Source organism: Crassostrea angulata, chromosome 3 (genome assembly GCF_025612915.1).
Source record: "Crassostrea angulata isolate pt1a10 chromosome 3, ASM2561291v2, whole genome shotgun sequence".
In the NCBI taxonomy this organism is placed as follows: Eukaryota; Metazoa; Mollusca; class Bivalvia; order Ostreida; family Ostreidae; genus Magallana; species Magallana angulata.
Window position 1 is genome coordinate 32111832 of NC_069113.1, and position 25714 is coordinate 32137545.

General features: G+C 34.2%; 1 protein-coding gene across 3 annotated transcripts; it reads left to right on the forward strand.

The window, feature by feature from the left end:
• The first annotated feature begins 2804 nt into the window (after window positions 1-2804).
• Window positions 2805-15953, forward strand: LOC128176734 (SCO-spondin-like). 3 transcript variants are annotated; one of them, XM_052843251.1, is made up of 20 exons: window positions 2805-2829; window positions 3041-3143; window positions 4684-4836; window positions 5838-6017; window positions 6861-7031; window positions 7388-7558; window positions 7748-7918; window positions 8784-8954; window positions 9526-9696; window positions 10004-10174; window positions 10587-10757; window positions 11094-11264; window positions 11672-11842; window positions 12673-12843; window positions 13003-13173; window positions 13586-13756; window positions 14437-14607; window positions 15191-15361; window positions 15623-15693; window positions 15886-15953. In XM_052843251.1, the coding sequence occupies exons 2-20, from the start codon at window positions 3062-3064 to the stop codon at window positions 15943-15945; spliced, it is 2940 nt and encodes a 979-aa protein (XP_052699211.1). In that variant the 5' UTR covers window positions 2805-2829; window positions 3041-3061; the 3' UTR covers window positions 15946-15953. The 3 variants fall into 3 exon arrangements, with proteins under 3 accessions (XP_052699211.1, XP_052699210.1, XP_052699212.1); XM_052843250.1 differs by having other exon boundaries at window positions 2821-2859; XM_052843252.1 differs by having other exon boundaries at window positions 2829-2859; window positions 3060-3143.
• Window positions 15954-25714: the final 9761 nt, after the last annotated feature.

Below are 25714 nucleotides of genomic sequence, written 5' to 3' on the forward strand. Positions count from 1 at the left end.
ATAAATTTTCCGGGGAAAAATCACTTATGAAAATCAAATTTTTTAAAATTATTTTTTATCGTACATATTTCAAAATTTTTCAAATTCAAATTTGGAATCTCTCATATTACTCTTGCAATTTAATGATTTTTTTAAAAAAATATTTGCTATAACAGAATTTTCTAAGTAAAATGGCATATATCTGCATGGATTTTGGCCTAGTCCTAAAAAAATCTTTAAAAATTTGGAGGAAGGTATATCGATTAGACAAAAATGGGGGTGGGTCAGTTAAAGTTTTTCGTTCCCTTGTTACCCCGGCATCAGGTACATATACGTCCCTTTATACAAAGAATGCAACTGTTAATACGGAAAAGAGTTCAGGTGAATGTACAGTGAATTATAATGGTGTTCGAACACCTCGTAAAAATTCTTGTATATCTACAAACAACACTCTTCCTTTTATTTCTGTTGAAAAAACTAAGCCGACATGCATTATTTGTCGCAAAGAGTCAAAGGGTTTGCGACCTTGAAAACGCGTCACGCGAGACTTTCGATAGCTGATAATATGTCCTTGGTTATAAATAAACGCATATAAAGAACATGTTAGGTATCATAGAAAGTAAACTGAAAATAAAATTTAAAGATGATAAAAAAAAGAAAAAGTCCATAACTCATACTGCTCGGACAACTACTGTGAAAGTTTATTTTCAATCACTAAACATTATGAGGACTAGAACTCATTAGTTTACTGTGTATTGCCAAAAATCAAACCGATATGCTTTTTTGTAAAGACTGAAACCAATACCGGACCTATAGGTCAAGTCTTTTGTTATATACAAGTGATCCTTTACATATTATCTCTGAGTCTTTCTTCAATTTTTCATGAAATTTGAATGAATTTAATGAAGTAAAATACATTTTCGATTAGCACGTTACACAGAATATGTAACAATAGCAATGGTAACTATATGTACACAAAGTCTTAGGTTAGACCGTTTAAGTATTAGGTCAGCCCGTGTAAGTCTAAGGTCAGCCCGTGTAAGTCTTAGGTGAGCCCGTGTAAGTCTTAGGTTAGCCCGTGTAAGTCTAAGGTCAGCCCGTGTAAGTCTAAGGTCAGCTCGTGTAAGTCTAAGGTCAGCCCGTGTAAGTCTTAGGTTAGCCCGTGTAAGTCTTAGGTTAGCCCGTGTAAGTCTAAGGTCAGCCCGTGTAAGTCTTAGGTCAGCCCGTGTAAGTTTTAGGTCAGCCCAAGAACAATGCAAATTTGTAAGTCCGTAAAGGTCGTGCTCTCAATGTGTGTAGAACCTGATGTAACTGTCTTTTTCAAAGCAAGTAAAACATGTTTCAAGTGAAATGTACACGACTTGCGTAGTCTTAGCTCAAAAGACTCCTTAATTTCAAACAGCCATGGACGAGTGGTCAGCAATGAAATAGATAGGCCTACGTGACGTCACATTGCCGTTTGACAATTTTACCGTAAGTACAAGCTTTTGTGAAAACGGTTTTATAATTTAGATCGATTATTAAATGATTCAATGTCAAAAGTGCATACGTATGAATGAACGATCCAAACGTATTTTTTGAAGAAATAAGTGATGGAAACTAGTTTGACCGTAATAAGGTCTGTTCATGGCTATATGAAATACAACAGAATTTTCAAAGAATCGTAGATCTATAACACATTAATTCAGTGCATATAAATATTTTTTTTACAAAGTGCAAACTTTGACAAGAAGGTGTTAAACACGTCATGTTGTTTGACACTCCCGTTTAGGGCTTCTTACAAATACAAATGTTATCAGTTTATTGAATTGTACAACGAAGTTTCATTTGTAGCCTTATCATGTGAAGGTTACCATTGTACATGTAACTACCTCTCCTTGAAAGTCTGAGGTCAGTCCGTGCAAGTCCATAGATTTTGCGCTTTTTATGTAGCTTTAGTTTTTATCAATCAAGAAATAATCCACGTAAAATGCAACGCACAGAAAAAAATACAAAGACACCAATATAATAAATATAATATACTATAATCAAAGTACTGATAGTACTGAAAAGCGCTAACCCAGCTTCTGTATGTATATAACAGATATATGTATATAACATTTCAGCTTCTGTATACGCACTATATTTCCTCATCAGTGCGTGGCAGCCCTTCGATGATGTATGTAAGCCCCGTACATTAAATTCATAATAGTCCGTATATTAGATTCACAATAGCCCGTGGGGTTATGTGCATAAACCCCTGAAACTGGTTCCCTAACCAGTTCAAATAATGTATATTCCTGCTCATAGGAGGCGGATATTCGGTGCATCGGAAGTAGAGATCTAATGACAATAAAGCGCTAAGCATAGCTTAGCTTTAAAATATTAATTATAGCTACTTTGATAAAAGTTGGCATTTCAAAACCTAAACAATGCACCAAAAAGCAGGCTAAAATGTTGTGTTTATTCCTACGCCGATATCGGATGCGTTTCACTGCATCGCGTACATTTCTATTTCATCATGCATGTATGAATTATAATCGATTATATTATAAGAAATAATGGAAAGAAAAAATCGTGGATGGCTAAATATTTTCCAAAATGCATCACATGAGGTAATCTGGTCTACGTGCGATACTGGTAATTTGGTAAGATAAACAGGCACACATCTGTTTAAAAAACGTTTATTTATATGCCTTGCAGTTTTCACTTCACATGTATTAGAATTATTCAATAAGGAGCTGTTACAAAACAATACGCAATTAATCCCAAAGTCATAGCATAACATTCTTGATAAAGTCGTGGAGGTGAATTAGTGATAATATAGGTACACATGTACTCAAGGACGGTGGAAATGAAGACAGCAAAAGAGTGAGAATATTGGTTTGGATGCTTCATTTGGTATTTTAAGTTTTAATTTCATGTTATTCTCTCTCGATAAAGCTTTTTAAAAAAAATCAAATTGAATCTTACGACACAAACATCGTAAAATAAGTAAGAAATTGACAAAAGTATACGATATATTTGACTGACCTTCGAAAGATAGCAAAGTTTTGATTATAAACCTAAAGAATGATTTTAGGTCTGCAATTGTCACCTAGGAATGATAAGAGAATTCGCCATGGGTCGTGTCTTCCATTCCACGTTTGTTGCGACTTTGTTCATCCACAGTATATGGCTCTTTGGTGAGTTGAAAATTAATTAAATAATTAAATAATTCTGTCTTTTTGAATGAGTTAAACCGTTTGATTAAATGGGTAATATAAAACATTGAATTAAAGAAAAGAACAATTATATTCATATCATCATTGTTGTAGTTTGACGATTTCGTTAAGCTTGTCCAAGGTTATATATACAACGTATTCTCTTCTTATCTTTATTTTTGATTTACGCCAAAATAACAGAAAAGATCCAGGTACTACCAAATGAAATGTAATTTGTGGAAATCAAGAACCAACTTTATGACAATTGTGCATATTTGTAAGCTCCTGGTTGAAATATTGAGGAAAAGAAGCTACAGGCGTGCCTGTAATTAGTAAAACTCACAATAAATTGATTGTTTAGATTGAATTACTGACGTATTTATATGATAACGTTTCAGTAGGGATTCAGTAAAGAACAACAAGACTTTATTGCATTTACCATGACCTTTTATGGATACTGTCGATCCTACAGGGTCCTGCGTAGGGTACAGCGATACTTAATTGTTATTTAACAAATTGTGAATATTGTAAATCCCACAGGGCCATTAGCGGTGCATAGCAAGACTCTTGGTATATTACTATATATGTAATTATGAAAACTGCCAATCCAACGGGCTCCGTCGTAGAGTACAGTGACAGGGAGTCCCCTCAGGGTCCTCAGTATGTTATAGCTCAACTCTATTGATAACTTAGCAACTGTGGACACTGCAAAACCCACAGGCTCCTTTATAATGCACAGCACTAGTTTATTGGTAAATTACTAATTGCAGATACTGTCAATCCCAAATGGTTCTCATTTGAAGGGTTCAACTATACTTTATCAGTATTATACTATCATAAATACTGTCAATCCCACTAGGTTCTCAGTTTAGTACAGCGATACTCATTTTGCTATTTTCCTAATTATGGATATAGTCAATCCTACAGGGTCCTCATTAAGGTAGAGTGATACTTTATTGTTATTTTCCTATTTATTGATATAGTCAATCCTACAGGATCCTCATTATGGTAGAGTGATACTTTATTGTTATTTTCCTATTTATTGATATAGTCAATCCTACAGGGTCCTCATTAAGGTAGAGTGATACTTTATTGTTATTTTCCTATTTATTGATATAGTCAATCCTACAGGATCCTCATTATGGTAGAGTGATACTTTATTGTTATTTTCCTATTTATTGATATAGTCAATCCTACAGGATCCTCAGTAGAGTACAGTGATACTTTATTGTTATTTTTCTAATTATGGATCTTATCAATCTTAAGGGGTCCTCAGTAAGGTACAATGATGCTTTATTGTTATTATCCAAATTATGGATACTTTCAATCCAACAGTTTCTCAATAGTCCTCACTAGAGTATAGCGATTATCAACCCCGTAGGATCCTCAGTAGGTTTTAGCTAGATTTAACTGCTTAATTACTTATAATGGACAGTGTCAAACCTACAGGGTCCTCAGTTAGATACAGCGATACTTTGATGGCATATTTATTTATTAATCATGGACAATGTCAACCCCACAGGGTCAACAGTTGGAGAAAGCCACTGGCAGGCTTGGGGATCGTGTCACATTGGACACCAAGACTGCGGTTACGGTAAACAATGGAGGGCCCTATCCGACTGTTCTCAACAACATGGTTGTTATCAGTCGCGGACATGCCATGTGGATTGCAAAGGTGCATCAGTGAGATGATTTTTGCACAAAATATTTAATATAGCTGAATGCTCGTGGCCATTTTAAGACTTTATTTATCTCTTTTAAATGGAGAAATTTAAAAAAAAACAAAACAACAACCCATTCAAATTTTACAGTTAGTCAAGTATGAAATTTAATTTAAATTAAAAAAACAAACCATTATTCAAATTTTACAGTTGGTCACGTATGAAATTTTATGGCCAGATAATCATATCGTAAATTTAAAGGCGAAAGCGTAAGATATTCTTGTTGACTTTTACGCTTTTGTAACAAAGGGAATGAATTTAATTTTTTTAAACAATTCAGTATTTATAAAATGCAAATCATATACTAGTAAAGCGTTACAATCAGAAAAAGATTTTTTTATGTTTTAAAGCATAGGCGTCGGAACCGGGGGGGGGGGGGGCTAACTTTTTTTGCAAAGTTAGACCTAACCATTAGGGACATAGCATAATAGAGGGTTCAGCCCCCCCCCCCCCCCCCCCCCCCCCCACACACACACTTTTTCTCGCAGCAAAGATAAATGTTCCAAAGTTTACTTTGAAAGATTGAGAAGTTGGAGTCATAGGCATACTAGCCCCCCCCCCCCTCCCACGGATTAGGATTTCCATGATTTTGGGAATTATTTTTTTTCCTCAAGATTTCTGAGGATTAGTCTAGCCTCCCCACTTTCAATTTCCTTCCGACGCCAGTGTAAAGGGTTCTTGTGTGTTGGAAGGAAACCATATCAAATAACACGATTATATTATAGAGAATTGTCAAAAATATGTGTCACGTGGCTGTAAAATTAATAAAAGGGTAGAGTACGAGGGTGTTTGCTGATAAAAAGAAGTTCATGTTTAATAATCTTCAAGTAACTATTAGTTAGTACAGAACTGTAGCGCTAAAGGAAATTCAGGCTGAGGGACCGTCAACCCGAATTTCCCGTAGAGCTACAGTTCTGCGGCGATCCTTTAACGTTGTTTCTTTTCCTTGCAATAGAAAATGGAAGTTGGAGCACCTGGTCTGCATTTTCTCGTTGTTCGGTGACCTGTGGGCACGGGGTCATGAGTAGAACACGCACGTGCACCACCAGCACACACCTTGCTGCATCTGCACAGGGCGATTGCCAGGGCCAATCGACAGAGACACACTATTGCCGCGTTCATCATTATTGTCCAAGTATCTACATATAATATTCATTGTTAAAAAATGCTCTGAACAATACATTGTACATGTATACTAGAGAGCCATATTCTATAGTTGAATTTTTTTTTTGAAGTTTGTACAGGTTACATTGTATATATACATGAACATTTGAAAATTAATTCATTTCCTATATCTGAGAAGCAGAACAGAAGATCAAAAGTTTAAACCATTTTAACAAGAGCTTGGACTTTGGGTAGTTGTGTCAAACAGCAATGTGACGTAGGCCTGCATGTTTAAAATCAATAAAATTTGTCTGGCTTTTGAGCTAAGATCTCGACGACGCAATCTGTGCATGTTTCTCACTCGAAACCAGCGTCATATAATTACTTGTTTTGACGCAAGAAAAAGATAGTTACATCCTACCGAGAGTTCTTAAAATGGTTCTAATAATGTTTCAAATAGACATGCATGCATTTACATGTATGTAGTTAAGTATATTTCTCAAACTTATTGAGGTCTTCGAAACGTGCCACCAGGATAATTTCGGGGGTGGGTACCAAAGAAGGAGTTTGTTTCCTGGAATGGGGCCCACGTCTTAATTTTGATAATTTTGTTCCTGTAGGTGAATAGGATAACTCAATTAATTCAACATATTCCCCAGATACTCTATTGTTCGAAAATTGAAAACTAGTCTATTTTTAGAGTTGCATCTTTTTAAAAGAAATATTTTTAAAAAGTGAAAGTAATTCATTCAAAATGGCCAATGGAAATATAAATTCTATTCATCCCATAGTTAAAGAGTTAAACATAACATACGTCTGAATTCTGAAAGTTTTATTTTTTATTGAATCCTGAGTTTCACCTTATTCACTACAGTCAATGGTGGTTGGAGCCCGTGGGGTGAGTTCTCTGAGTGCTCCACGTCGTGTGGGGGAGGGATCAAGACCCGGATCAGGACTTGCACCCATCCTGCACCCCGATATGGCGGACTGGCCTGTCCAGGGAAATCTCACGACACCTTACATTGCAATGATCATCATTGTCCAAGTAATATTTAAATCAAATTCCAGCCTCTCTCTCTCTCTCTCTCTCTGTCTCTGTCTGTCTGTCTGTCTCTCTCTCTGTCTGTCTGTCTCTCTCTCTCTCTGTCTCTGTCTGTCTGTCTCTGTCTCTGTCTCTGTCTGTCTGTCTGTCTGTCTGTCTGTCTGTCTGTCTGTCTGTCTCTCTCTCTCTCTCTCTCTCTCTCTCTCTCTCTCTCTCTCTCTCTCTCTCTCTCTCTCTCTCTCTCTCTCTCTCTCTCTCTCTCTCTCATGTATTTTGTTTTCTAAATTAAATGTGGCACATGTGGAAAGTAATATATGGATGACGGATGACCTAATTCAGCGCTATGATTTGATTACAAGTCAATGGTGATTGGAGCCGTTGGAGTAGGTATTCTCATTGTTCCGTATCGTGTGGAGGAGGGACCAAGACCCGATTTAGGTCATGTTCCCACCCAAGACCTGCGTACGGTGGCCAAACATGTCACGGGAGCCCACGGGAAACACTACAATGCAATGACAAGGACTGCCCAAGTAACGTATACTAGTAATATATACATTGTAGTTTACACAAAAATCCGCTTAGGGCCTCCAAAGTTGTATTTTTTACTCAAATAAAAAAAAGTCGTAAATATAAACCTTTACAACAAACAGTATCATTTACATTTTTAACTATTTGGGATATATGAATATTGATTTTGAGTGTTTATTTGTAAATCGTAGTTGATGGACAGTGGGGCCATTGGAGTAGGTTAACTAACTGCCATGTGACTTGCGGCGGAGGAATCAGGTACCGCTATCGGTATTGCAACAACCCAGAGCCTGCCCACGGCGGGATCGGCTGTCCTGGCAACTCGCGCGAAACTTACCTTTGCCATACCAAACACTGCCCAGGTATTCGTTCAGTGATTTATCATAGTTTTTGAAATTTATTAGATTTCTTAAATATCACACCGATCTTAATGTCAAACTAGAAATTTGTAATGAAGGGCCTTCTTTATACATGTAACTTGCACGTGTAGTGTATCTTTGTTTGTTTACACGCATCTTAATTAAATTAAGGGGGCTTGATGGTCAACAAATTAACCGTCAGATCTACCTAAAATCTTAAGATTTGATTTGTATACATGTACCTATAGACTATAATTAACAAAATATAAAAAAAACCCCACAATTTTGACTTCTGTATTGGGGTATTTTCATATATATTTATGCAAGGAGCTCTTCATCTAAAGGAGATCAATACAGTATAAAAATGGCTACGAACATCAAGCCTTAAATACATGCAAAAGACCAGGGCTGCGTTCAAGATCGTAGCTGCTATGGAGGGCTTCGTAGTTGAACGGTAAGCTACACTAGCCGCTACGTAGCCTAAATATTTTATGCTAAGCATCAAATTCAAGATGGCCACCTTAGTTGCCACTCTGAAACAAACATGAAATCTATTTTTTCAGTGATATTTTATTCATTCTTAAAGTTATAATGAATTTTAACATGTATATTTCTGCTTGAAATTTACAAATTATGTCGATGTAATTATTATTTTGTTGAATATATTCAACTTCAAATCTGAGACCTAGCGGCTAACCTAGCGGTCCGTTCCATAGACCTAGATATCTACGACCTAGCGGCTAGGCTAGCTGCTACGATCTTGAACGCAGCCCCGCTATGCAATGAACACTAATTTCAGATTGCTTTTATTTAAATACTTTATGAATTTAATCACTTATCAAGACGTACCCTTTATTTTTGCACTAAGTGGACGGTGCTTGGAGTGAATGGTCAGCATTCTCGCACTGTTCTGTCACGTGTGGAGGTGGAAATTCGACGCGATCAAGGTCGTGTTCAAACCCGACGCCATCTGATGAAAAACACATGTGCCAAGGGGAGGCCACCCAAACAACAGATTGTAACTCCTACGGCTGTCCAGGTAAAATATATAATTTGATCAAAATTAATAATGTTGTAAGCTTATTATTCAGCTGTTATTTAAGAAATTGAAATAATTACTTATTTAGGTTCAGTGCATACTAAGTGCTGAGATCTTATAAAAATCTGTGTCTAATTCTCCAAACAGAGAAATATTCAATGGCATGAAATACAATGTTGGAATAACGTAGCAGAAATCTTTACATTAGGAAGACAGGGGCAAAAGAAAATAATGAAAGATAGGTCGCGTCTGACCTTAATTTCTACAATATTAAGAAAAATTTGCAAAATTTGCTTGTCCCTAAACGGAATAATTCTTTTATTTATCGTCAGTAAATGGTGGATAGATCATCTGGTACAGTTATTCCCAGGGAGTATTTAGATGGAAAAAAAAGTTGACAAAATCGGCATGTTTCTTAGATGAATTATATGTATTTTTTGATTTATTGTCAGTAAATGGTGGATAGAGCATCTGGTCCAGTTATTCCCAGAGAGTATTTAGATGGAAAAAAAGTTGGCAAAATCGGCTTGTTCCTTGAATGAATTATATGTATTCTTTGATTTGTTGTCAGTAAATGGTGGATGGAGTAACTGGTCCAGTTATTTCCACTGCTCCGTGTCGTGTGGGGGCGGAAACCAGACCAGGACAAGGTCGTGTACCAACCCAGCGCCCTCTCATGGCGGACATAATTGTGTTGGAAAATCGGTGGAAACCGCAACATGCAATGACCATGGCTGTCCAAGTAAATATATTAATTACGTTTCCATTTGTGATTATTATGAAAAAAAGATAAAGAAACAAGAATATTTCTTAGGTATATCTGCATTTTTTGGTTTTTAAATAATTTTGTTACAACAGTAACCGCCTCCATAGTCTCTGCTTAACATCTGTTTATGGTCCTTTTATCAAGAATTCATTTTTTGTGATGAAGGAGTTTGGGTACTTGGGGATGAAATTCTGATTCGTTAACATTTATTTACTAGTATGCATTTCTATAATTTTTTAAACACCGGCAATGAATTTAAAAAACTGGTTTTTTTTTTAAAAAGTAAATGGTGGTTGGGGTCAATGGACCAGTTTTACTCAATGCTCCAAATCTTGTGGGAGAGGAGGTATGTCTAGGTCACGATTGTGCAACCAACCAGAACCAGCCAATGGAGGACATCATTGCCATGGCGCCCGTGTGCAGCTCGTAGTTTGTAACCATCATGCGTGTCCGAGTAAGCTCTTTCTTCGCTTATTGCACTATATTATTTCAATAATAGCTAAATTAATGTCCAATGCCTAAGTAAATTTCATTGCCAGTAAAGATTTAACTTGTTACTTGTTCAAAAGCCAAAATCCACAAATTCCAAGGCCTCCATCGCTTAAGTATAATGCCCAGTAAAAGTAAAAATGTGTTTTAGTTGTATATATTTTATAATAAATTGCAGCATTGCAACACGTTGACGGCATAGGTTTCCGATAGTTCAGTGCTTAACGCTACCTCTAATAATAGTCTCCTTTGTCAATCATTTTCAAACTGAAACATTTTACCTCAAATATACCATCGACAATCGCCGATACTGAACACGAATTGCAAAAAATTGAATTAAGTTTTACTTTAAGTTAACTTTAAAGTTTAATTTGTAGTTGATGGTGGATGGAGCGATTGGCTACACTGGGGGAAATGTTCTGTGACGTGTGGTCATGGCATCACAACAAGAGTCAGACAATGCTCGCACCCCGCACCGGCACACGGAGGAACAACCTGTGTAGGTGTTGCGACCGAAAGTCAGACGTGTGTACAACCTCACTGTCCAGGTAACATTTCCATTTTTTTTCTACCGACGAATTCAAAGTATAGTAATAAAACGGTGATTTACACGCAGCTGTGAATTTTGATGAAAATTACTCCATTTTTGCTACACCAGTGTTTTAACTGTTGAAATAGCACCATTTTTTGCGTGTTTTTTGTTTTCAAAATCTATCGTAAATAATGATTAATGATATCCTAAACGACGAAATTGAGAACACACCAAAATAAATTGCCATAAATAAATACACCTATTTGAATCAAAGCGCAAAAATTTGCACTGGCAAACATAACCATGTTATACTGCAAAACACTAAATCTGAATTATGTGATGCATTTTTAAGTGGACGGACAGTGGAGTGCGTGGAGTCACTACAGTACTTGTTCAAAGACGTGTGGAGGCGGCACAAGAACTCACCAGAGGACATGTTCAAATCCGGCGCCATTACACGGGGGAATAACGTGTCACGGAAATGACACCGAAACCGAAATCTGCAATCAAGATCCATGCCCAGGTCCATATTTTTAATTCAATGTTTTATTCTTATCTATCAAAAAATGTTGACTTTTAATCAATATCAAACCATAGAATTTTGTTTTTTGATTTTTTTTTTAAATCATGACCATTTTCTCTTTTCTCGTTTAAAATTTCGCATGCGGACTTTGCCAATTTATTGGAAATGTGTCGTTATAAGATAACATTATTATATATAGAACATAAATTTGTTTCTTCTAAACCTTTGTGTTCAAGTATAAATATGTATACATTGATAGAGAACCATTCAGATCCGTGGACATACGGAGAGACATCTTCAAGTTAATGTTCTCTTCGCCAATGTACATGTATAACACAAATAACAAAAATTTTAAATGAAAAGAAAACAAGAAGTTTTAACTTTATCAATTCTGGACAATTTTCTAGTTGATGGCCACTGGAACGTATGGAGTCACTTCAGCGCATGCTCAGTGACATGCGGAAATGGCACAACGACTCGCCATAGAACTTGTTCAAACCCGGCGCCATTACATGGAGGAAAAAGTTGTACCGGAAATGAAACGGAAACTGTAGTTTGCAAAAAGACACATTGTCCAGGTTTGCCTACCCTAATTTGTAAAAGAAGAATACATACACAATCAACCATTTATTGGTTGTATAACACGCGAGGATATGCTTTTGTATTTTGTTGAAAAAATAAAGAAATTAGTGTTGAACAGACTTCATGCGCGGATCTAAACGCGACGCCGACCCCCTCTGAAAAAATAAAATTTATTAGATTTGCATAGTAAAATTCCCAAAAAAGGCCTCGGACACCCCCCCCCCCCCCCCGGAAAACGAAATTTTTCATCCCCCCACCCCCGGAAAATTTTCTGGATCAGCGCATTGACAAGATTATCATTATAGCATTGGAAAAAGGCAAATAAAGAATACATTACAACAATATTTCAAACAAATACATTATCTATGGTGGTCTTATAGTCCCATTCGACACTAACTATAGTATATGATCAGTAGCGTGTATAGATTCCAAAATTGTCATCGCAAAGAACAATGTAGGATAACTTTAAGCGTTTTGTTTATGATTAAACTTTGTAATATTGCTGTCTTGAATATAAGTCATCTACTTCAGACAAGTTTCGGCGGTAGTTCAAGAAAATTCAAATAAGTTTAAATATTTAAACAAAAACCTGAATTGATTTGTTGTTATCCTTCAAAATAGTAAGACTAAAACCACTGATCGGTAATTTTATTGTTTTAAAATCAGACAAAGTAGCAATTGCAATACGGAATTTGGAATAATTTTGGAATTATAAAAAAGCGTCACCTGGTGACTTGCACTTGTTGTCATTTTAAAAATTAAACAGATTATTCTAATTATTTAAGATAAAAATAACTACTAAAACTCTGAAAACTTTTGTATGTAGTTGATGGAGAATGGAGCCATTGGACGCACTGGAGGCATTGTTCTGTGACGTGTGGCCAGGGAATCCAAAAAAGAGTCAGACATTGTTCGCACCCCGCACCGGCACACGGGGGAGCAACCTGTGTTGGTCCTTCCGACGAAAGTCAGACGTGTGTACAACCTCACTGTCCAGGTACATCATAACATTTCATGTCATAAAGAAGCTGGTTTTTCTCATAGAATTCACTTTTCTTTTCGAGTTAAAGCATTTAAAAAAATATTTCTCATTTTAAGATTAAATTGAATATGTCAGAATTCATTTAAATGTGTGTCCTATTTCTATTTGTGTCAGTGGACGGACAGTGGAGTGCGTGGAGTCACTACAGCACTTGTTCAAAGACGTGTGGAGGCGGCACAAGAACTCACCAGAGGACATGTTCAAATCCGGCGCCATTACACGGGGGAATGACGTGTCACGGAAATGACGTCGAAACCGAAAGCTGCAATCAAGATCCATGCCAAGGTCGAAACCTTTTTTTTTAATTATTTGAATTTTTTTAGTTCTTTTCATGTTATGGTGTGTCCAAACTTTTTGTCCCTGATTTTATTAAATGAACAACCCTTTTTTAAATCGAATTTTTAAAATCCTGAAACCTCAAGACGAAACCGGAACAGGGGTGTATCAAGGTTGAATAATAAAGATGGCTCTACATTGTACTCTTTAATCATCGTAATGCAGTCTAAGATTACTTCGATCGTACAGTTTATTTAGATCTCCTTTATTGTATCTGAATAGAAAGGCATTGACAAAACTAAAGTTAATGTTAACTTGGCCACTCTTTGGTCCTTGTTTAGTCCATTAAGAAGTTAAAAAACAATTTTGATTAAAATTTTTACATTGAAATATTTCCAAATTCTAAAGTTGTTCTTTTTAGTGGATGGCAATTGGAGCACATGGACTCCTTTTAGCACCTGTTCAAAGACATGTGGAGATGGCATAAAATCTCGCAATAGAACCTGTTCAAACCCGGCGCCATTACATGGAGGAAAATTATGTTCAGGAACTACAACGGAAACTGTGACTTGTAGCGATGGACCATGCCCAGGTCTTTTATATTTTTTTCAATATGACTTTCAAATATTGAAAACATTCTTTACATTAAAAAACCCGAATAAAATCCCTATACATGTATATACATAATTATCGGACAGATGACTTAAGTTGTCAAAATTTCGATATACTTGTAGGGTATACATTTTGCTTTGTTTGTAACTTTCACATTCTATTTAAATTGCAATGATTTTTTTTGTAACTTTGAACTGAATAATTACATCTTGATGGTAAATAGATACCTACCCCTGATATGCATTCATTTTATTTTGTATAACTTTATAATACCTTTTAAACCACCAAATGTATGTAACATGAATAAAAATCAATTATTCAGTGATATGTTTTGCAAGGTTTCTGCGAGTACTTGTCTTATAATTGCTAGAGACAAACAAGTTTATTGGGCATGGGTTAATCAGTATCTGGTTATTCATTAAGGAGGCTGCATGGTCAACAAATTATCCATCAGATCTATCATAAACTTTAAGATATGACACTTTTAGCCAAAAATTGTCATTCCAAATATTTAGGTGAAAAAAATTGGCCACGCCCATCGAGCCCTCTTAAACATATTCATACAAGTCGCCTGCTTTAAAAGCTTTTTATAGTGCACAGAGTTTTATTTTCATTTTTAATCTTGATTTTGGTACTTATAATACAAATTTATAATTTTAGTGGACGGAGGATGGAGTTTATGGGGAAGTTACAGCAGCTGTTCGGTGACATGTGGTGTAGGGATTCAAAAAAGGGAGAGAACTTGTACTGAGCCTGTGTCACAATACGGTGGTACCGATTGTGTCGGCTTGTCCAGTGAAACACAAAACTGTACCGAAAGTGAATGTCCTGGTATGTGAGTCAAGTATGAGCTATCTACGATCTGTTAATTTCAACATCATTATGAATATCTAATAGTAATAATTTAGGCTTTTCCGGGGAAAAGATGATTTTTGGATCCAAATTCTAATTATCCCAAACATATCGTTCAAACATCAGTCTTGATAATATATTAAATGTTAAAAATAACTTATACCTATGTTACAAGGGGGAATGTATAATAAATGTCATAATGCAAGAATGAATGTTCCATGACTACTTTTGGTGACGTTCAAATCACATATACCTTTCATAAGTATCTCGACACCACTGTTTGTCGAATCCGAGTTAACTGGTTTAATCTTTAGTAATAAGATACGATATTTTTGCGCGTGTTTGAATTTCAAAAAATTATTGCAGTTCGTTAAAGCACTATCCTGCTGTATGTAAAATCAACAGCGGTTTCGGTAGTCTGATTTTTTTAAATATCAAATTAGCTACAGATCACAGTCGTTGAAATATCACATTTACAATTCGATATCTGATAAACTATCAGTAATGATAATTAGTCTCGAGGTGTTGAATGACTCTAAACAGTTCGTTTTCATTCAATAAGTTGATGGACATTGGAGTCAGTGGAGTGAATTTAGTGTCTGCAGCACTTCCTGCGGACCGGGCTCACAATCCCGTGAAAGGACATGCACGAACCCAGCGCCGTCTAACGGCGGTTTACCCTGTGCCGGAAATGATAACGAAGTGAAAGTGTGCGAAACAGCACCATGTAAAGGTAAAGCATCAAGTTGTTTAACAGAAGAAAATTAACCAAAATTGAGCAATAAAAATAATATCGTGAATTAAATTCTTTTGAATAAAAATCCCCCCACCAGCCCCCTTCCCACAATGAGAATTTTTAAATTTCATACATTTTTATAGTTTCGAATTTCAAATTTATTGCCTCTGTATTTGACTGTCCTAAGATTCCTTTTAACCACATTTTCAACTGATGTTAGCTATAACGCTGATGATAACTAATACAAATTTTATTTAGTTACAACACCTAGTTGGATAACTTTGCCAACTGCAGAACATGCAACACAATGGGTTACTGTTGGTAAAAAGGTAAGAAAAAGTTATCACCATTTATTGCATTAACTCAAATGATATCGAATAGCAAAACTGTAAAAATAAACGTTTTCCCAAAAAAAAGTTATACAGGTATTTTCATATTGCCTTTAATCAAATAATATAGCGCTTGCTTTTGTTTTACAATTTCACATGATTATATTAACTTAGCTTTGTTTTTTTCGTCAGAAGAAAAGATGGAATCGCGAGGATCTGCATGTAAATAAATCTGGTTTATTAAAAAGATAATAAATAAATCGTTGTTTTTAGAATTTTAATTAAAGTCCATTTTTTTAAAAGTTATGGTTAAATGTCGTCGAAATTTTATATTAATTTTTATAGCATCAGGAATTTTCTAGATAGGGTGATTAACAGTAATCACAAAGATTGGTAGATGTTATGCGATATATATATATATATATATATATATATATACCAAAACTTTTAACATCTAAAAATCATTCTTTTTAGAAAACGTACATAATTATAAATTCTTAATGAAAAAGTTTATTTACATTTTGTCAAAATATTAAAAATATCAAAGACGAAATTCATTGTAAGTCCTCTAAATGATTAAGATTTATACATAAACAATATAATCAGTTTCATGCATATTTTATTTATTAATACCTGTGATGATCTAGATTGTGTTTTTTTTGTTTGCCTAGCGGGGATTGTCAATGGTTATGAAGTTGATTTTATTGTATCTTGTCTAATTACAGACATCTATCAGTCAAGCTTAGTGCAGGGTATGGATTAATAAAAAGGTTTATACATCTACTTGGTTTGTTAAATCTTTGGGTGGGTGGGTGGGTGGGTAGGTGGCGGGGATGCTCTAATATCAATCAATAAATATTTTGTAGAGAGACTGCATAAGTCAATGAAACATACACCCATACAGATTATGAGGGTAACAATTACAAGTTATAACTAAATATAAAAAGTCCAAAGAAGAGGTATTACACATAACTAAATAAGAACCATTTATTTAGGGATAGAAAAAGAATAAATCTCTCAATCTAAAAATCTCAAATCTGATCTAAATATGATAATCTAAAAATAAATTCATTTTACATCATTTTTATATTTCAATATCATCAAAGTCGAAAACCAATTGCAAAAGGTTCACCTGAGTGATTCAGGTGACCTGAAACAAAGTCCAAAGGAAAGCTTTGATGACTGATAATCACTTTTGAAATACAAATTAGTTTATGGCATTTGGAAGAACGTATCCATGCGAACAATTGGTATGAAAGTTAGTCCTGTTTGTATATAAAATCTCAAAAAACTGAAGAGTTCATTAAACACTGTGAAGAAATCTTTTAAAGTTTCCTTATAATTTGAAATTCAGTCTACATATATGTTTAAACGTAATGAATTAATTAGTTAATTTCAAATTTTTATCAATTTTTTTTAAAATTTATTATAATTTTTTAAATTTAAAATGCTTTATCAGTTGTATACTTTACAGATGAAATAATATGAAATGAAGATTGCTGAATAAGGCAATGTCAGAAGAAGAACTACTTATTACAAAATTTTACGATGAATGTTTTATTTTTGATACACTGTTCTGATCAAGAATAATTATATTAGAAATGTAATTTACAACAATAGGTGATTATTTACAACAGTAAGGTACAGAATGTTTAAATACCCTGGTATTACATGTAATATAATATAAGTGTAATCCAATATAACTGCTAGTATGATAATGATATACATAAATATGAAAACGATTTTATTTATAAGGAGGGGGCAGGATTAAATCTGAAAGAGGTGTTTTGGTCGAAAGATTTCGCTACCCATTTCTGTTTGTTCTTGTTTTTCATCCTTTGTTTAGAAACCTAATTTTTCAACAATCAAAAGACATCTGTATATCAGTTTTATTACATGTCGACGCCCGCCCCCGTTGGTTTACTTGTACGTGAATTATCTTCAATAAATTTGATTAATCTTTTTATTTCGTCGACTTCCATGAGTTTGGTGTAAAATGTTTTCCTTTTCTTGCCATCAATTGGTTCTTTCAATATTGCTTTGAGCCTTCTTAATTTTAATTTTTTTATACCGAGTGCACTGGCGATTTCTGCATTACAACTTGCAGAACTTAAAATGGCATCTTCCAAAGCACCGTCTCTCCAAATAAATACCCTCAGCTGTGACTCTAATTTCTTTAAAAATTGCCGAAGCTCCTCTTTAGTTCTTACAAGGGTATCCTGATACATTTTGTGGAAACTTTCGTCAAAACCTTCAAAATCTTTTAGTGGTTTTATATTAAACTTAACAGCTGCGTCAAGATCCAATAGACAAAGACAGTGCAAATTGATACAATAGCAAAACCTTTGCACTCTTGCAACGTTGTCCTTACCACCCACAGAAATAATTTGATGGGTGGATATATAAGTGACGTCTTCTTTACTTTCTTCATTTTCGGTTAATATACCTTGAACTACTTCTTTGTCTGTCACTCCTTCTACTAACAAAACTCTGGTCGCAAACAACACCGTTCTTTTTGTTTCAATATCGGCTACATTTGAGAGCTCTTCGTTTTGTTCAATGTTTAATACAGAAAAAACAGAAGAGTCATTTTTTGTTCGAAAAAAACATGAGTTTTATCAATAGTCATGTTGTCAATTAAATACGGACTGTGTGTAACAACGATGATTGTTTTTTTTAAAGCCGATGTTATATAACACTGATTTCAACCGTTCAATCATTTGAGGGTGCATTCCTCTATCAGGTTCCTCTATACAAAGAGTTTTGAATTTTGCATGTGCAAGGAGCAATGATACTGATTTTGCCTCAAATATTCCTTCAGATATCTTCAACAAAGGAAACGATTTTTTCTTTTTATGATGTGTTACAGTAACTGTATCAGTGTCTCTATCTACTTCAAAATCTTCTAGATCTGTCAGATATTTAAATATTTTCTTCTCCTCATCAGCGTTGATAAACTGCTTTTGCGGTCCTGAAAGTGACGCTGACAAAATTTCTGCTCGATCATGCGCCGCTGTATAGTTCTGTGTCCTTTGACCTTTTGCAATGTTATCGCTTTTTGACCACTGTAAGCTCCCGATGCCCCTGAGGGGAAACATAGCGACATATTTGTGTTCAATAGAATCCCACAAACCCCACGTTGGATCATCATCTTTTTTAAATACTTTTCTTCCGTCTTGACATGCCTTTTTAATTTTTTGGAGAACTCGGCTTATTTCAGCATCCTTATCTTCTTTCGTAAAAATGGTCGAAATTTCAGCATCTAATGAATTTTTACATTCATAGAAATCGATTAAGTTTGGCGATCGCGAGTAGACAATACTATATAGCTTATCGGATGAAAAACTAATTTTAAATTTTTTATCTGTATTTGGATCTTTGATAATTCCAGATATGATCTTCTGATCTAAATCCATATCAAATTTGCAAAATGCATATGCAACCAGATTATCATCCCAAGAGCTTGTTACAGATGTATTGATGCTCTCTGTCATGCATCTTCTTATCAATTCTAGGACAGCACTTTTCCCACTAAAGTTAGCTCCCACAAAAATATTTAGAAAATTACTACGACTTTCTGCTTTTCCATCTTCATTTGAATTTCCAGTTTGCCCTTCCGTGGGAACATCAAGGGAAATGACAGTTTTGTCTATAAAATGGACAAAATTTTTGAATGCAATTGTTTTAAGCATCTGAAAGTAATTAAGATAATCAATTTTAATATAATCACCACATCTCATTTTGTATACAGATTATATATTAGTTTAACGATATCAGTTATTCCATGGTTTTTTTTTATAACCGAGGACGTTATATGATTAATGGCGCAAAAGAAGAAAGAAAACTTTCACTTGGCGTATTTTTACTTGAGGTATTACGCAAGATTATAAGCAAAATTTAAGGTAAATTGTGAAATAATTGGGGAAAAATAGAAAAATATGAAAAGTTTTGATCTCTGACAAGTTTTGCCTCTTAAACTTGTATATAACTGGAGAAATTGAACTTCTGTGGTTGTATAAATATCATGTCAAAATCATGCCATTGTTTAATCTATTATATCGAATAAAAGTTTTAAAGATATTCTTGTTGATTTAAATGTATAAAATTTAGATTTTTTAAAGAATGATAAATAGAACTTTAAGGAGTCATCAGTTAACGTCCAATTATTGAAGTCTTTCTTAGGCCAGAACACGTATTTCATAGTAACAAACTATCCGCAGTAAATTTTGTTGTTGAAATTTCGCAATCGTTTCCAGGAAAGGATTGCGAAATATCAACAACAAAATTTACTACGGATAGTCATAGTCTACGGGGTTCGGTCCACACATGTATTGATAGGCTCTGAAACTTTATTACGAGAAGGAACACCTTTTGTCAAAGTCAAAATTTCTTGCGTTGCTAGGAGACAAAAGGTTATTTATAAGGTTATTTATAAGCAAGATTTTTAGATCGGAATACAATTTTTGTTCAGATGAAATTCAAAAAAGGCAACCGTATACAATAATACTATAGAGGGATTACAAGAACATTATGTACACTTATACTTAAAAACATTCAGAGAGAGAGAGAGAGAGAGAGAGAGAGAGAGAGAGAGAGAGAGAGAGAGAGAGCGCAAGGTATAATTGTTGAACAACAGGGGTCAATGGTTTCGAAGCTATATATAATATATTTTTATATAATCAAAGTGTTATAATTGTTCAGTCAAAAAATAAAAATATAATCGAATTCAAGAATGACAACCCACTCCTCTCCTCCCCCAACCAATTGTTATACTTTTCCAGCATCATTGCCACATCTAAGAAGTGGAAATTCCATTCAGTGGTTAAATAATTGAATCGTTTCCTGGAAGGATACACAACTAAACATCTTGTTCTTATTCTCTACAAAATATCATGAAATTATGTACGGCGGAGAGGAGTTGCACTGACCAAAACTGGGCTAAAAGACTGGCTGATTGACTTATTGACTGACTGACGGGTCAAAAAAATCACACACCAAAATCTTTAATACATGTAGTTATATACAAGAGATTGAAAATCTTTTAAACTTTATTAACGGAAAGTGTATTCCATTATGATTATAAACTAATATTAAAACTAATTAAGTTAATGCATAGTGTACATGTATAGTTTAGTTAACAAGTTAATGAACTTAGAAATGCAGATTGATTATGAACAAACATGTATAAGAGAAAATACAACACGATTAATATTTCGAAAGATTGAAGGTACATGTAGCTGTCTATGCAAACAGATTAACGTAGGTATGGCTACAAGGTAGTTTTCCTATATTGGTAATAAGTACATCAATAAATTTAATAAACATTTTGACTGAACTTATTAAACGAATATCAAATTTAGACAAACTTTGACTTACATTGATACTGGAATCATTAGAATTGCCAGCCAACAACTAATATCAAATTTAAAGCATTGGGCTTTTAAAGGAAAGATGATTTTATTCTTTCTTTGTATTAGATACTCAAGGAAATGCGAGATTATTCAACCGGGAATTTTATATAGTAATGCTTAAGAAAACAAGAGAATCAAAAATGCATGTTATAGATTTATGTATTCACAAAAGGCTATAAAACCCTAACCATGATTCAAGAACAAATGTTGGACGTTAGACGTTAGGCTACTGGGCAAAACTATTTAAGGTATTGGGTTGCATCCCAGAAAAATGTGCAGTTATGGACTCAAAACAATGCAACTTAACTGTATTTGATAGGTAATTTTTATAGAGGTGTACCTCTAAATTAATAACCTCGAGCTCATCTAACACAAAAGCTCGAATGTGGTGGGGCGAAAGGGAGAGTGTTATATCCTTACCTGTAATGGTTTAAGTACTAGTATTAAAGAGGAATATTTTAATATGGAACGCCATCGCTGCCTTATAGCATAAAACTATAGGTACATTATGGCAAATTATCATTTTATTATGTCAAAGTCCATTACGTGTTGTGAAGATATCTTTACATTTGGTCACATCGTTATTACGTGATGTCAAAAGCACATTAGGTGAAGTAAACATGTCTTTACATTATGTCAACATTTTATGTTGTGATGTAAAATCATCCTTACGTTATGCCAACGTTGTACAACCAAAGGTCAATACATCATAACATTATTTCGACACTGTATTACATGGGGCAAATATATCCTTACATTATGACAACATCTTATTACTTGCTCTCAATATATCCTTATATGATATCAACACAGCAGTACATATCGTGATTCTATCCTAACATTTTGTCAACATTTCATTACATATCAATATATTTTTACTTTTTATCAACACTTTATTACATGGTGTAAATGTATCGTTTTATTATGTCAACTCTTTATAACTTAATGTCATAAGTTTATGACGTTATATTTTAACTTAATAACGTGATGTGAATAAGTCTTTGCTGTAGGTCAGTTCTCTATTCCATGATGTACACACGCTTCAGTACTTGAAGTTCAAACATCATTTCATTATGCGAACACGGATACCCTCGCCCTTTCTATATATATAAAATGATAAGCTGTTTACCCAGGTATATACAGGGGCTATTGTAACTTTGTGGAACGGAACGGAACAAGTAAAAGGTCACCCAATGGGAAAATAGAAATTTTAGAAAAATGAACAATTTTGTTTTTATTCATTACATTTCAAAATATACATATATTACTTCCTACTCTTATATTAACACATAACAGTATTTTCACGGCAGAACTTACTAACTGGTCTAAGCTAGCAAAAGAATATTCTTAATTACATGTTGTTAGAGATTTAAAACAAACGAAACACAAGTATATCATCTTTGAAATTACAATGTCAGCAGTACTTGACTTATTTTTAAGATTCTGGTTCCGTTCCGCAAAATACACTTACCCGTGTGGACATTGGTATCAAACGGAACAGAACGGAATGAGTGTAAATTTCCCTCTCAGCCTTTTTTCACGCCAATTCTATACTTACGACGAAAATGCATGAAACATGATCATAATTGTTTACAAAAAAATCAACATTTATGCTGTCAAATTATTTCATTTATTGAAAAATTAGTTACATTTATGAGGCAAACGCTGAAGACAGTGCCAATTCTACCAATAGTGTTTGCCTTTCTTTATAGAAAATTCTAAAATCGGCGAATACAGTTCCCCTCTCTTATGTGTGTGCGTTTTATTATGACACATTTTTGATTTATACCCTCTGTCCGAAAAATTACTTAATACAAACATTTCATAAAAACTAAACCCATCTATATCAAGATGGAGAAGGTCTTAAAGGTCAGACGACACGTTCCTCGGGCATCTTTTTTGTATCTCCTCGTAAAAAAGAGTTCCAATAAAAATATCAATTTTATAATTATTTTTAAAATTATTAAAATTTACTTATAAATGGTTATATGTCTAGATGGCTGAGTGGTTAGAACCGAGGCCGCTCACTGCCAGATGCGTATAGGTTCTAGAGGTTGTGAGTTCAAAGCCCTGCCCGGCCGAGATAGAGTTCCAACATAGTGAATTACGCTGTGCTGTATATTTATTTATTTTTATATCAGTCAATCAAGTGTATTTTCAAGAAGATTATATAGGAAATTGCATACTCTAGTATTTTGCAGAAATGCCTGCTAAGGTACCCTAAGTTTTTGCAAGAAAGCTTGTCATAGTAGTAGTAAACCATTAACAAATTCCTGGAAAAAGTTATATAAAATTGAGGAACGTGTCGTCTGACCTTAAAGGAGTTAAAGATCTATTGTAATTTATTTGTAGATTTTATTTCCTATTCAGTCATCAAGTGTCCTCTTGTATGAAAGGAAGAACATTCATTCTTAGGAACGTAGCGAACCCCATCCACAGAAGCATAGCATTATAATTTTGTAGCAAAACAGCCATACCCAGTTAGGGTCAATGTCCTTAATTTAAGATACCATTAATAGCAACGTATAATTTAAGTACTAAATACTTTGAGACTAAATGTTAGAAAATTGAATATATCCATTGGGTGTCTGCGTCACGACATACAAGCTTCGGAACGATAAATAACCATGACTGCTAAATGACTGAGTGTGTAACAACGAACTTAATTTGAATACTCTTGCAGTAAAAAAAGTATAACTCAAAAATAAAATTTTAAATTTTAAAACAACAATATAGGGGTTAATTTCAGATTTTACATGTATTTCATTTTCAGTATTCAAGGGCCGATGAGCACGGGAATACTTGAATTCTAAGTCTTATTCTTATTACTTAGGTCTATCTAAACTATAAATTCGATGTTTAAATACGTAGATGTTCATTCACTCTCGGGAAATTAAAATGTCAGCAACTAATTCACTTACAGCTTTCAGAAGAGCATACGTAGGCCTATATATTTTCATTTAGTATGATTAAATCACTGCTTCTTTATGGAACGCCATGGCTGCCTTATAGCATAATACTATAGGTACATTATGTCAAATTATCATTACATTATGTCAAAGTCCATTACGTGGTGTGAATATATCTTTACGCTAGGTCAAATCGTTATTACGTGATGTCAAAAGCACGTTAGGTGAAGTAAACATGTCTTTACATGATGTCAATTTTTTACGTTGTGATGTAAAATCATCCTTACGTTATGCCAACATTGTACAACCAAAGGTCAATACATCATGACATTATTTCGACACTGTATTACATGGGGCGAATGTATCCTTACATTATGTCAACATTTTATTACATGCTTTCAATATATCCTTACATTATATCAACACCGCAGTACGTATCGCGATTCTATCCTTACATTATGTCAACATTTTATTACATGATATCAATGCGTTTTTACATTTTATCAACACCGTAATACATGGTGTTAACTCATCCTTTCATTATGTCAACACTTTATCACTTTATGTCAAAAGTACATTACTTGATACGAAAATGTCTTGACTTTTTGTCTAAACTTTATTACGTGATGTAAATAAGTCTTTACATTAGGCAAATTCTCTATTCCGTGATGTATACGCTCTATTACTTTAAGTCGAAACATCATTCCGTTATACAAACACGAAATCCTTGGTCTTTGTATATTTGTCATGTTTTAAATACAAAATTTACTATATAGAAACGGTACGCCGATTTACCCAAATGGACCCAGAAAAACCCCAACAGTAGATACTAGTAAGAAGCAGTGATTTAATCATACAAGAATGAAAATATATATAGGCCTATATATAGGGCTTCTGAAAGCTGTAAAAGACTTAGTTGCTGGCAATTTAATTTCTCGAGAGTGAATGAACATTTACGTATTTAATTAAACATTGAATTTATAGTTTAGATAGACCTAAGTTATAAGAATAAGACTTAAAATCCAAGTTTTCTCGTGCTCATCGGCCCTTGAATATTTAAAATGAAATGGATATAAAATCTAAAAATAACCCCTTCATTGGGGTTTTTTTGTGGGGGGTGGGGGGGGGTTAAAATTTTATTTTTGATTTATACTTTTTTTACTTCAATAATATTCAAATTACGTTCGTTACTACACACTCAGTCATTTAGCAGTCAGGGTTCTTTATCGTTCCAAAGCCTGTATGTCGTGGCGCAGACACCCAGTGCATATTTAATTTTCTAAAATTTAGTCTCAAAGTATTTAGTAGTTAAAATAAAGTATTTAGTAGTTAAAAGTAAACGTTGCTAATGCTATCTTAAATTAAGGATACTGACCCTGACTACACATGTAGGTATGGCCGTTCTGCTACAAAATTATTATACTATGAAAATGATTTTTTTCTTATTGCTGCAGAGGGGGTGGGAATGGTGTTTGTGGAGGGGGTACGCCACGTTCCTCTGAATAAGTTTTCTCCTTTTCATCCAAGAGGGCACTTGATAACTTATATGAAATAAAATCTACAAATAAATTACAAGAGATCTTTAACCCCTTTAAAGACCCTCTCCATCTTGATATAGATGTTTTTATGAAATGTTTGTTTTAGGTAATTGTTCAGACAGAGGGTATAAATCAGACAACGCACACAAATAAGAGAGGGGAA